Genomic DNA, 11,723 nt, shown 5'->3' on the forward strand with positions numbered 1-11,723 from the left:
TCACTGGTGGATTCCCTGAAGGGGATTGTGGGACCTCAATCTCTTCCTTGGTCACAGGGTGATCAGTTTTGCTCTGCTCTGCACTCCTGCCATGATGTGTCACCTTGTTACAAGCCCAAAGCAATAGGGCCCATTGATTATGGACTGGTACTTCCAAACCTGTGAGCAAAAATAAACCTTTTCTTTTTATAAGTTGATTATCTCAGGTATTTTGTACTAGTATTGGAAAACTGGTTAATACATCATCTTACAACCGACTTGACTTGTTTTCTGGCTTCTTTCCCGGTGGTACTCTATTGGAGCCTGGATTACCACCACAATTTCTTCCCTCCACCTTTATGAAACAGCTTGAGAAATCCCTATATCCTATTCTTATGAGCAACTCTGACTGGGACTGTTCCAGCACAGTTGATTGGTATTGATATTGGGCAGCCTTTCTGCTTTTCTAATCCCTACCTGAGATCCTTTTCGGGTGTAAATCAATTATCAATTTTCTTGCTTTGTGGGAGCCCTGTGATATCCTCCAGTTTCTCCTTGCCATTTGTATATTTTAACATGTAATTAATCTGTGAGTAGCTCAAGATGTTCCTTTGTGTTTCCAAAAGAATACATTTTCTATTTTTCATGTGAGTGAGAATTTCAAGGAGCAGGACCTGGTCATCATGGAAGATGGTTTGGAGAAGGAGGCAGGAGGCCTTCTCATGACTTGAAAGCCTTGTCACAGGAGGGTGACCTCAGCAGATTTGTCCCGACTCCACTCTATGGTTATGTACTACTGGTGAGTTTGCATGTGATCTCTGACATGGAAATAGCCTTGGCTTCCATAATAAATTGTATCCTTAAACCTCAAATGCAGTTTGCTCTCATCTTGAGACCAGAAGCCTCAACCACAGCGTCTGCCACAATTACATGGGCGGTTGTAAAACCTTTTTGGTTGTTGGAGTTTGATTTGCTCATCATGTTTACTAAAGGGTCATTGGCCATAGAAAAGATTATCACTATGTAAAGGTGAGGATTCCCAGATCACAGTAAATGGAACAGATAAAAAGCAATTGCCACCAAGAATTCCTAGGAAGTGAATTGAAACCCATGTCTTTTCTCAATAGACCCAAATCTTCTCAACCATCACTACTGAATTACCATGATGCTCTGAAGCAATCATGGCTATTTCTACTCAACATGTGGAAATAGTTATTTTCCACATTATTGCATCTCATAGTTTTTAAACTCTTTCCTCCACTTCTGAAGATACAAAGATGCTTATCTATGTATTGTTCTACTCTGACTGAGGTTGAAGCTATAGCAATGGTTATACAGATCTTCATGGACATACTTTCTAGTCTATAGCATACTATCCCTTTCCTATTCCTTATAAAATGCCATTGTCTGGGTTTTATAAGTCCTGAGACAGAGAATGAGGGGAGAAGAACAGGTGATTAATAGAGAAAAACAAATGAATTCAACTATATGCTTTATGTTATTTGATCTCATCTCATTTGGTACTAATCTTAACCCAGCACACCCATCCTACATCCCTCTTATTGAGAGATCATTTTACAGGTAGAGAATCAGGCAGGAGGGGCAGAGTGTTGTGGAACTTGAACATGGGGGGAAGTGGGTTACCAGTGCCTTCAATGCATTTGATCTTGAAGACCACACATTTGCTCCAAAGCTTTGATCCCTTATAAAAGCATATTTGAAGCTCCTCCTAGGAAATACTTTCAAAATCACCCAAGAAAATGCACATTATTATTTTTACAGCCATAACTTGCTTCTGACCCATTAAAGATGCTCCTTGGCTTGGTTGTTTACCCTACTCACTAGGCTTGGTCCCAAATGACATATGGCTAGTTCCAAAAATAAACACACCCTTAGAAGATGAAGATTTGCATTCCACGAGGATAACCAAAAGAATGTGTCCCAGAATGCATAGGCAAGATTGAAGAAAGGGTGAGCTGAATGATAGTTATACAAGAAGAATTAGCTTGTAGATTCCAAAAGGAACATGTCCTTCATATTTGGAGCACTGACTAAATGTAAAATTCTTACAGTTCATAGCTCCATCTGGAAGAATATAAGGGAAGAACATCTGCTTGCAAAACATATTGATGTTCATGAAATGTCATCTAAACCCATGAAAATGTGGTGCTTTTGGTTAACCAGGCTCAAGAATTTCTATATCAGATTAACTAGAGGTTTCTTTTCTTTTTTTTTTAAGCTTCTTGAGGGTATGGTGCATTTCTTGCTTAGCAAACTTCCATTAGAACAGAAATGACTCTTGGTTCTTTCATAGAGAAGATCAGACTTGTTATTACTTGGCTCTTTCTAATTTAGGATGATATATTGTCTAGTACTGATTGAGTTCCACTGATTGCAATCATTTTCCACATTATTGCATCTCAGAGTGAGAAGACTGGAATGGAGAGATAATACAAAGTGGTGGAGACATCATAGCCTTTGGGATTAGATCTGCATTTGAATCCTGGCTCCACCATGCAGGAGTTCTGGAACCTTGGGGACCCCATCAGAAGCAGCCTTACAAACTCTTGCCAAGTTTTGTGAGGCCTGAAGGAAATAATGTGTATGAGGTTCCTGAACTTAGTGGGTATCCAGTGATTAGAGTCTCACGGTGTGTAGGTACATAGTACGGTGCTTCATATGTAGTAGGTAGTTCTAAAACGTTAGTTTTCTTAATAATTTTGTAAGAATGGAGTAGAAATGGAGCCTGGGAGACTCCTGCAGCCCCAGAGGAAGAGGGTTGAGTTGCTTCACTCTGCCTGGATGGAATGGCTAAGGGATACTGAGTTGGATGGCCTTGTGATTCTTTTCTGATCTGAGCTTCCAGGATTCCATACTAAATAGCCTGGTTTCCAGAGAGGATTCCTTAGGTACTCCCCATCCCCCAGAGTTCTAACTGAGTATGTACTGGATAAGGCACAAACTCTTCCTTGTTTAGGAGAAAGAGATACAGAAGTGCCCCCAACTCTGGAGGACAGGGTACAGCTGTCACTCTAACTTAAGTGCCCATGAATAAGTGCTGCTGTTGGCAAAGTTGGTTTCTTTGAAGCTAAACCATGAAGCTCTTACTTAACTAACTAGCATGATTGGTGAGGAGTCCTGACTTAGCAAGAAGCCAGAGTAAAACATTTTATGAGGTCAAGGACTCACGCGGGATAGCTAAATAACAAATGGAAAAATTGGTAAAGAAGGGAAAAGGAGGGTAATGCTTTATGTGGTTACCACACCCACTACTGACAGAATATAAAGCCCTGGGGAGGACCAGGGCTAACACCAGAGAAAAGAAATCAGGTTTTGAAACTGACTTTCAGAGCTCTGCTCCCTCCCAGCACCATGCCATACAACTGCTGCCTGCCCAATGTGAGCTGCAGAAGCAGCTGCTCCTCCCGGCCCTGCGTGCCCCCCAGCTGCCATGGCTGCACCCTGCCCGGGGCCTGCAACATCCCTGCCAACGTGGGCAACTGCAACTGGTTCTGTGAGGGCTCCTTCAATGGCAGTGAGAAGGAGACCATGCAGTTCCTGAATGACCGCTTGGCCAGCTACCTGGAGAAGGTGCGCCAGCTGGAGAGGGAGAATGCAGAGCTGGAGGCCCGCATCCAGGAGCGGAGCCAGCAGCAGGATCCCCTGGTGTGCTCCAGCTACCAGTCCTACTTCCGGACCATTGAGGAGCTCCAGCAGAAGGTGAGGGGGTGGGCACCACAGTGCCAACTTAATGAACTTCATCTAAATTTCACGTATCTGCTTCCAAATGACTCTAAGGCTGTGGGCAGTTAATGTTGAGAGTGAGAGACATAGAATCCACTGGCTTAGATAGGACATCAAACAGCCTTCAAAAATCCATTTTGCAATCACCAAGGGAAGGATACGGAATGGGACTAGGGTAAGGCATTGCCCCCCCCCCCCCCCAAAAAGCATCTTACATTGCTTTTTGTGTTTTAACCTAAAACCACAATATTTGATTTTTTTAGTTATGTTATGATATCTTAATCTGCTTTTCAGAGAATAATAAATCCTCAAACATTTGTAAACCTTGCAAAGCTGCATTAAAAGACTGTTTTTGGTAAAGCAAGAGAGTCATTGACTTCAGAAACCTCACTAGTATACAGAGACACACGACACTCACTTGTGCAGGCATGTATACCAATGGCAATGCAGAGTCACAAATGCAGAAGTAGAGTGGGTGCCAGGAAAGAGAGGACCTGGAGGTGGAACATGGAGAGCTCCCCAGAGGAGCCAATATCTGAGTGGGGTTTGAGGGATGAGTAGGAGTTTATGTTCAATTGTATAAACCCTTGGTTCTTGGATGAACTTTTCTGTCCACTCTTGCATAGTGCTGGCAAAGTGAAGGTCAGAGGAGGGTCATGCAATATGAATATCATTATTTATTTGCCCACAGTTGGCAAGTATCAGACACAGTGCTGAGGTGGGGGATAAATTACTTGGACAGCCTCTTTCTTTCAGGAGCTCAAGTCTAATAGGGGAGAGCCATGGAGAAACAAATGCTAAGGTGCTAAGAAGTGCCACTGAAGTAAAAAGCACATGGAGGGGTTGGGGAGGGAAGGGGCCTTGCTAGGTAGATGAGGCATCAAGGGCATTCAAGGTAGAGGAAGATGCTTCATCAAAGCATGATCATGCATGCAAAAGGAGAGTGGAGAGAGGTGGGTGAGTAGGGACTGGGATGAGATGGTGTGAGGGTAGAATAACCGCTTATCCTGGCTTGCCTGGGACTTGTCTCGTTTTAACATTTCAGGAAACCTCTCAGTCCTAAGCAAACTGGCATGGTTGGTCACCCTACCTGAGCCTTGACTACCCACTTAGCTCAGTTCCTATAGGAAACCAGAGGCAGACCAAGAAGAGTACAATTCATGACTAAGGGCACCTTTCACTTTGACTGTTCTTATTTTGAAAATGATCAGTTCTATGAACGAATCTTTCTTGTCTCTCCAAACTGAAAATCTGGAAGGACATAAAGCTATTGGGAAGGACTGTGGTTGAAAGAAATAGCTTTTTGTTTTAAGTAACAGGACATTCCTTTCTTAATATAACTCATTTCACAATTAATCTCCTCCCCAGATCCTGTGCAGCAAGTCTGAGAATGCCAGGCTGGTGGTGCAGATTGACAATGCCAAGTTGGCTGCTGATGACTTCAGGACCAAGTAAGACTTAGTGTTGACCACAGCGGTCCAGTGACAGGCAGGCAGAATTGCAAAGTGATGAACTCCCTGTCCTGCGAATGTTCCAGCAGAAGCTTCCAGATGATACAGGGAGAGTTCATGCATTGGGCTAGAGTTAGGTTAAAAGCCAAAGTCTCTTCATGAGTGCTAAGATTCTGTGTTTTATGGTTAGTCTGAAGGAGTATAAGAAGCCACCTACTCCTTCTCCCTTTCAACTCAAGGTCTGGACTAAGTTTGAAAGCATAATTCACACTGGTCTCTTAGTGTAGATCGGTTACTATCAGCTCATCAGAAAGAAGTTATTCAACCACAAGAATAGGAGGCAAAATTTCTATCTTTCTGAGAATTAATCAATATTTTTAGGTCTGACTGCTGCAAACATAAGAATACTTTGCATTTTTTATGTGACCTTAGAGTTTACAATATAATTAATACCTTTTCTTCATTTTCAGTTCAACCCTATGAAGTACTGGTTTTGTCTTCACTTTACAGATGAGAAAACTGAGGCTCAGAGAGATTAAGGAATCTATCCACAGCCATTCAGTGGCAAGGCTGGATCTAACTGACTTCTACTTCAGTGCTTCTCTCACAAAACTAGATTGCTCCTCAGTGTGATTGGAAAGATGGTGATAGAATCTTTTGCAGATGTACCAACTGTAGCAACTCAAGAGGGCAAAGATGGCAGGGTTTTATTGAAAGCAACTTGTGAATGGGGTTCTTAGAATAGATATAGTTAATGATAGATGAAATCGTGTTCAGGTATCCCACCAATGCCTCTTTGGTGGGTCTCATTGAGGAAGTAGGTCTCCTTATCCAGCACAGTGGTGTTTTTCCTTTTAGAAAAACTTTTTTAAAATTCAAAATATTTCAAAATATAATGAATTTGACTAGGTCAACTGAGTAAAGCTTAGGAATGAAAGTCTTCCTCCTTGACCTTGGGCTGTGTGTACAGGTACGAGACAGAGCTGTCCCTGCGGCAGCTGGTGGAATCAGACATCAATGGCCTGCGCAGGATCCTGGATGAGCTGACCTTGTGCAAGTCTGATCTGGAGGCCCAGGTGGAGTCCCTGAAGGAGGAGCTTCTGTGCCTCAAGCAGAACCATGAACAAGTAAGAAAGTCCCAACCCCCAATATCACAATACTGAGAGCTCCATGACACCCTGAGCAGGGAAAGGTAGCTTTTGATTTGCTAAGAACCCTACAGTTAATGCAAAATTTTTCTGGTTGCTCAAAGCATACTTGGGGGAGTATTGTGGAATGAGTCGCATGTTGACTTCTTTTACATAAAGGAGTGTGGTCAGCTGATCAACTGGGGCCAGATGTGTGGCCAGAAGTCCATATAAAGATCTTTAAAATACTTGCTACTGTTTGATAAGATTTATTATCTTCTGAATAGGTACTAAATTACTGTTAAGACTGGAAGGAGATAGCACACTTTCTTATTCTCTTTGTCACCTAGATAGCTGGAATCCAAGTAGGATTAATGGGTGGATAGATGGATGGATGAATGGATAGAAAAATGGGAGATATGAAGGAACTTAGTGGTTGACTCAAATGTCATGATTAAATGTAATATTAGGAAATCAGATGCATGTCTCAAACATTGTTCTCATGAGGAGTAAACAAGCTTTAGAAGATAGTACATGAAGGGAGAAGACATGAAAATGAAAGGAGAAACCTGGTTTCTCTATATCTACCTAGCAAAACCAAGTGTCATGCCATGCTTATCACTGAGCAAAGGGAAAATCAGAAGGGAATGATATAATTCTGGAGTCAGAAGAAATATTAGCAATAATTTAATCAATCAGTCTCCTGATATAAATAAGGAAAGAGACTCAGAGTGGAGGCTGAAGTCCCTAGAGGTAACTTAATCTGGGTTTTACATCAGTTAAATGTAGATTTCAACTTGCATTTCCTAATTTCACGTCCCATCCTATTGGACTTCCCTGAAGAGAGTTTGTTTTGTGAGTCCAGTCTTTCCCTTCCCTCCATCAGGAAGTCAACACCCTGCGCTGCCAGCTTGGAGATCGCCTCAACGTGGAGGTGGACGCCGCCCCCACTGTGGACCTGAACCGCGTGCTGAATGAGACCAGGTGTCAGTACGAGGCCCTGGTGGAAACCAACCGCAGGGAAGTGGAGGAGTGGTTCACCACCCAGGTGGGCATCTGAGCACGTGACCACTCAGGACCCGAGGCCCAGGTTCCTCTGGCCAGGGTCTGATCCTGTCTCCTCCCTTGGGTGTTTCAGACTGAGGAGCTGAACAAGCAGGTGGTGTCCAGCTCAGAGCAGCTTCAGTCTTGCCAGGCGGAGATCATTGAGCTGAGACGCACGGTCAACGCCCTGGAGATCGAGCTGCAGGCCCAGCATAACCTGGTGTGTATTGTGCAGACCTGCTCGTGTGAAGTCAGGGAGGCAGAGTCACCTTTGGGCCACACTCTTCTTAGCCCCTGAAGCTGGTGACTCTGCTCCCTGACACTCCTTTGTCTTCCCCACCACAGAGGAACTCTCTGGAAAACACGCTGACAGAGAGCGAGGCCCGCTACAGCTCCCAGCTGTCCCAGGTGCAGTGCATGATCAGCAACGTGGAGTCCCAGCTGGCTGAGATCCGGGCTGACCTGGAGCGGCAGAACCAAGAGTACCAGGTGCTGCTGGATGTCAAGGCCCGGTTGGAGTGCGAGATCAACACGTACCGGGGCCTGCTGGACAGCGAGGACTGCAAGTGAGTACCCGGCAGGCACAATCCTATTCAAGAATAAAACGGAACTTTGAGAACCAAGTTTCATATACCCATGTATCTGTAGAGGCCAGAGTTTTACATACAGCAATGGGAAAGGCAGGGTATTTGTTACTAACATTACCTGGGACGAAACTATTCTGTTCTAAAGATGGTTATGAGATGACTTTTTTCCCCACTGGTGATCCTTTGACTTCTGCAGGGTAAATAATGCTTTACGTCTTCAGGGATGACTTGTGATGTGAAAAAAGAAAACAATGCTTAACAATCACCAATCTTTCAGATTTAACCAAAACTTTCAAATCCATTGTTTTACTGATTGGTGTCAGAATCCTTTGGGGGCAGGCAGAGAGAATCATTATAACCATCTCATAATAAACACTTGAGTGTCAGAAGGGACAATGACTCAGTAACTAAGAGGGCACACCACTTGTCAACTAACAGTGTCTATATGAACTCAATTTGTTTTTGGATTTTTTTTTACACGTGTGGAGGATATTACTTGTCCCATTTTATAGATGGGAGGCTGAGGTTCACAGGGATGAAGTGACTTCCCCAGGGCTATGGAGCAAAGGCTGGGGTTCTACCTCAAGTGTTCTTTGCTCTTTTCTGCCACTGTCTCTGAACTCTGTAGAAGGAGTGGTCTGAACAAGGCTTGACTTCCTAAGACATTAGGGAACGGGTTCTTCTTGTTCCTAGGTCTCTTTAGGTTGAGCCCCCTCCCTTTTTAAAAATACTCTTCTCATGCTGACGATCTAATGATTCTGTGTCCCAGGCTGCCCTGCAATCCCTGTGCTACCACCAATGCCTGTGACAAGCCCATTGGACCCTGTGCCACCAATCCTTGTGTTCTACGCTCCCGTTGTGGGCCCTGCTAGATCCCCAGGGGCCAGACGGAGAATTGCATGAAGACAGAAAGACCACTGAAGGACCAACTCAGCTTCTCTGACCCCACGTCCAGCATTACTATGAATCATGGCCTGGAAGGAGAACAGATGCCCAGTGCCTTGACCGGTTCTGAACCTGAGCTCCCCTTGGGACCTCTTCTCCCAGGGCCTCTCTCCATGTTCTGACGGTCTGAGAGGTTGGAGCTGTGAAGGGGCCACATGAGGTTCTCTCTGCTTCTTTTGCCCTTCCTGCAGTTCCCTGAATCTCCTAATAAACTTTCCTCTTGCAGATACAATTCTCATTTGTATGCATCCTTTTCGAAGTGTTCACACTGAATGTACTTCTTATAAAGCCACTTGAAGGCAAAAGAGGACTTTATAGTTTCACCCTGTCCTATAAGGTCTTCATCATGATTCATTAACATTCGCTAAGCATAAGGATTGCCAGCATATGCTCAGGATGGTATTTGACTGGCAAGATCACCGAGGCAAAAGACCTCATCTGAATACAACAAATACATTCATCATGGGGCACTACTCAGTAAAATGCAATGCATAGCATTTCTGGAAAGTTCCACGTTTTCTTTCTTATGAACCTGAAAGAAAGGACAGAAACTCACATTACTGAATGTCCTCCAACCATCAGGAGCACTGCTACTTAGTTTTTCTCTTACATGGTGAGGAAGGAGAGGCGATAGGACTGAACCCAGAGTTCATTCTCCATTTGGCAATTAGGTATGAAGTGGCTAATAGGGAAGGAAGCGGATTTCAGACAAAAACCCAGAGCTTCTACATCTTCCTGAGGAGACACAGTACTATTAGTCTCAAAACCTTGCTGAAACTCTCCTTGGGAAACACTGCAAACTCATAATAGTAAAAAGGCCTATCCTTCATATTTAAGTAATTCTCGACAGATTTTTAAAGTACTTCTCTTCTAATCTAAATATTTTAACCACTGGAGCTAACTTTGAATTTTGGCACCTTCTCCTAAATGATTTTATCTCTGATATCTGTGAATACTAAAGGGGACAGACGTGCTGTGTCTTGTTCCTATCCGTGCCCTCTGATGTCTCGCCAAGGTTAATGACTCCCATCACTAGACAGGCTGTAGTTGGTGCCAAGGCTACTGCCCCTGTCCCCAGATTGACCAACAAGCTAGTTATGTCTCCTCTAGTGCTGTGATGACGCCAGCTCCGATGTTAGTCTTAAATTCTTGTGTTCTCATATTCCAGTTCTTTTGATGCTGGTGTTCCTTTGTTGTTGATGGTGCTGGGCCTCGGGCCCTTCCTTGGAAGATCATCTGAGTGACATTTCATGCTGCACTCAGGGTGTCCTAGATCCAGTCTGGGCACTCCAGCCTCTCTTACCTCAGGGCAAATTCATTCCTAGGAGCCACCTCCATGCCTTGTGCAAATCACCCTTGTCCAATCTATCTCATCACTTCTCCTATGTGCTGGGACCACTGTCCACAGACGGTGACCTTGCAGTCACCTTTATCAGTGTCAGGTGCCTCCCATGAACTCTGTTCTGTGCCTTGTGAGTGAGACCTCAAATATCTCAGCATGGTAGATACATGGTGATCTTACTGTTCAGTGTGTGAAGTACTGAACCACTTGGTGTTCATGCTGGGATAATAAGGTTTAGGGCATTGTCCTTAGTTTTTCTCTCTACACAGTGTTTTCTTTGGTGGAGAAGAGAAAGCAACGTCAGGGAAAAAACTTTTTCTCAGGGCAAAACCAGTTTAGTTTCTGAGGTATCTAGATAGGGTTTAGTGTTACTACTCTGCTCACACTTTGGGCAACAATATTTAGGTTCTAAAGTACACTGTGACATGATTATGAATCATGATTGGCACCTAGTGTGACAGGCAGAGCTGTTATTTCTTATTTTACTTTATTATTCTTTTGGTACTGGGAATTGAGCCCAGAGGCATTCAACCATTGAGCCACATCCCCAGATCTTTAATTTATTTTTTTATTTTCTATTTTGAGACAGGGTCTTGCTAAGTTGCTTAGGGCCCTCACTAAGTTGCTGAGTCTGGCTTTGAACTTGCTATCCTCCTGCCTCAGCCTACTGAGCTGCTGGGATTATAGGTGTGCACCACCATGCCTGGCTCTTATAGTAAATGGTTAATTATGAAAAATTTTCAAATATATAAAAGTTCAAAAACTAAAAAGATACCTATAAGTTGATAACCAAGATTGAGCAATCTTAACCTTGTACATAGTTACATCATCTCTTTGGTAGTTTTGAAAAGAAAGATAAAATTATAGATTGAGATAAAACCCCACCTATATCCATCCTTCTTTTTCTCTGTCTTCCTAGAGGTTTTCCCTAAGCTTGGTGGTATATCATCCTTCAAGTAAAACATTTCTAAAATTTATATAGGGATGCATTTTGTTGGTATGTTTTCTAACTTAGCACTTTAAGTTAGAAAACATAACATAAATGGTGCCAATGTTGCCATTAAACTTTCCCCGTTCAACACAAAGTTTCTGAGATTCCTTTATTCTAATACATGTTTTTCTTTTCATTTATGTTAACTACGAAGTATTCCATAAGGAAAATCAGCCATGTTTTTATCTATTCCATTCCTGGTGGACAGTTTTCTTTAAAAAAAAAAAGTATAAACAGTGTTGTAGGAACATCCTTGCCAGTATGTCCTTGTGTGCTCATGTGAATGTTTTTCTGGAGCAGTGATTCTCAAAGTGTGGTTCCCTGGGAACCTATTAGAAATGCTGATCTCCCAGACCTACAAACTTAAAAAAACTCTGAGAGGACTAGCAACCTGTTCTAGCGAAACTCTGGGAGATTTTATTATCTTTAAACTTGAGGAGTGTCATCAGACTTAGTAAATATTGCCAATGAAATGTGGGTACAAAGACATCTTGTTATCCCAGTTTGCAGTTT

At 43.2% G+C, this 11,723-nt stretch overlaps 1 protein-coding gene across 1 annotated transcript; it reads left to right on the forward strand.

Annotated features, from left to right (window-relative positions):
- Nucleotides 1-3,348: 3,348 nt before the first annotated feature.
- On the forward strand, nucleotides 3,349-8,872 carry LOC124979648 (keratin, type I cuticular Ha3-II). Its single transcript, XM_047544129.1, has 7 exons — nucleotides 3,349-3,699; nucleotides 5,092-5,174; nucleotides 6,145-6,301; nucleotides 7,188-7,349; nucleotides 7,440-7,565; nucleotides 7,691-7,911; nucleotides 8,702-8,872. The coding sequence occupies exons 1-7, from the start codon at nucleotides 3,352-3,354 to the stop codon at nucleotides 8,802-8,804; spliced, it is 1,200 nt and encodes a 399-aa protein (XP_047400085.1). The 5' UTR covers nucleotides 3,349-3,351; the 3' UTR covers nucleotides 8,805-8,872.
- Nucleotides 8,873-11,723: the final 2,851 nt, after the last annotated feature.

The sequence above is a fragment of the Sciurus carolinensis genome, chromosome 3, assembly GCF_902686445.1.
Source record: "Sciurus carolinensis chromosome 3, mSciCar1.2, whole genome shotgun sequence".
NCBI classification, from domain to species: domain Eukaryota; kingdom Metazoa; phylum Chordata; class Mammalia; order Rodentia; family Sciuridae; genus Sciurus; species Sciurus carolinensis.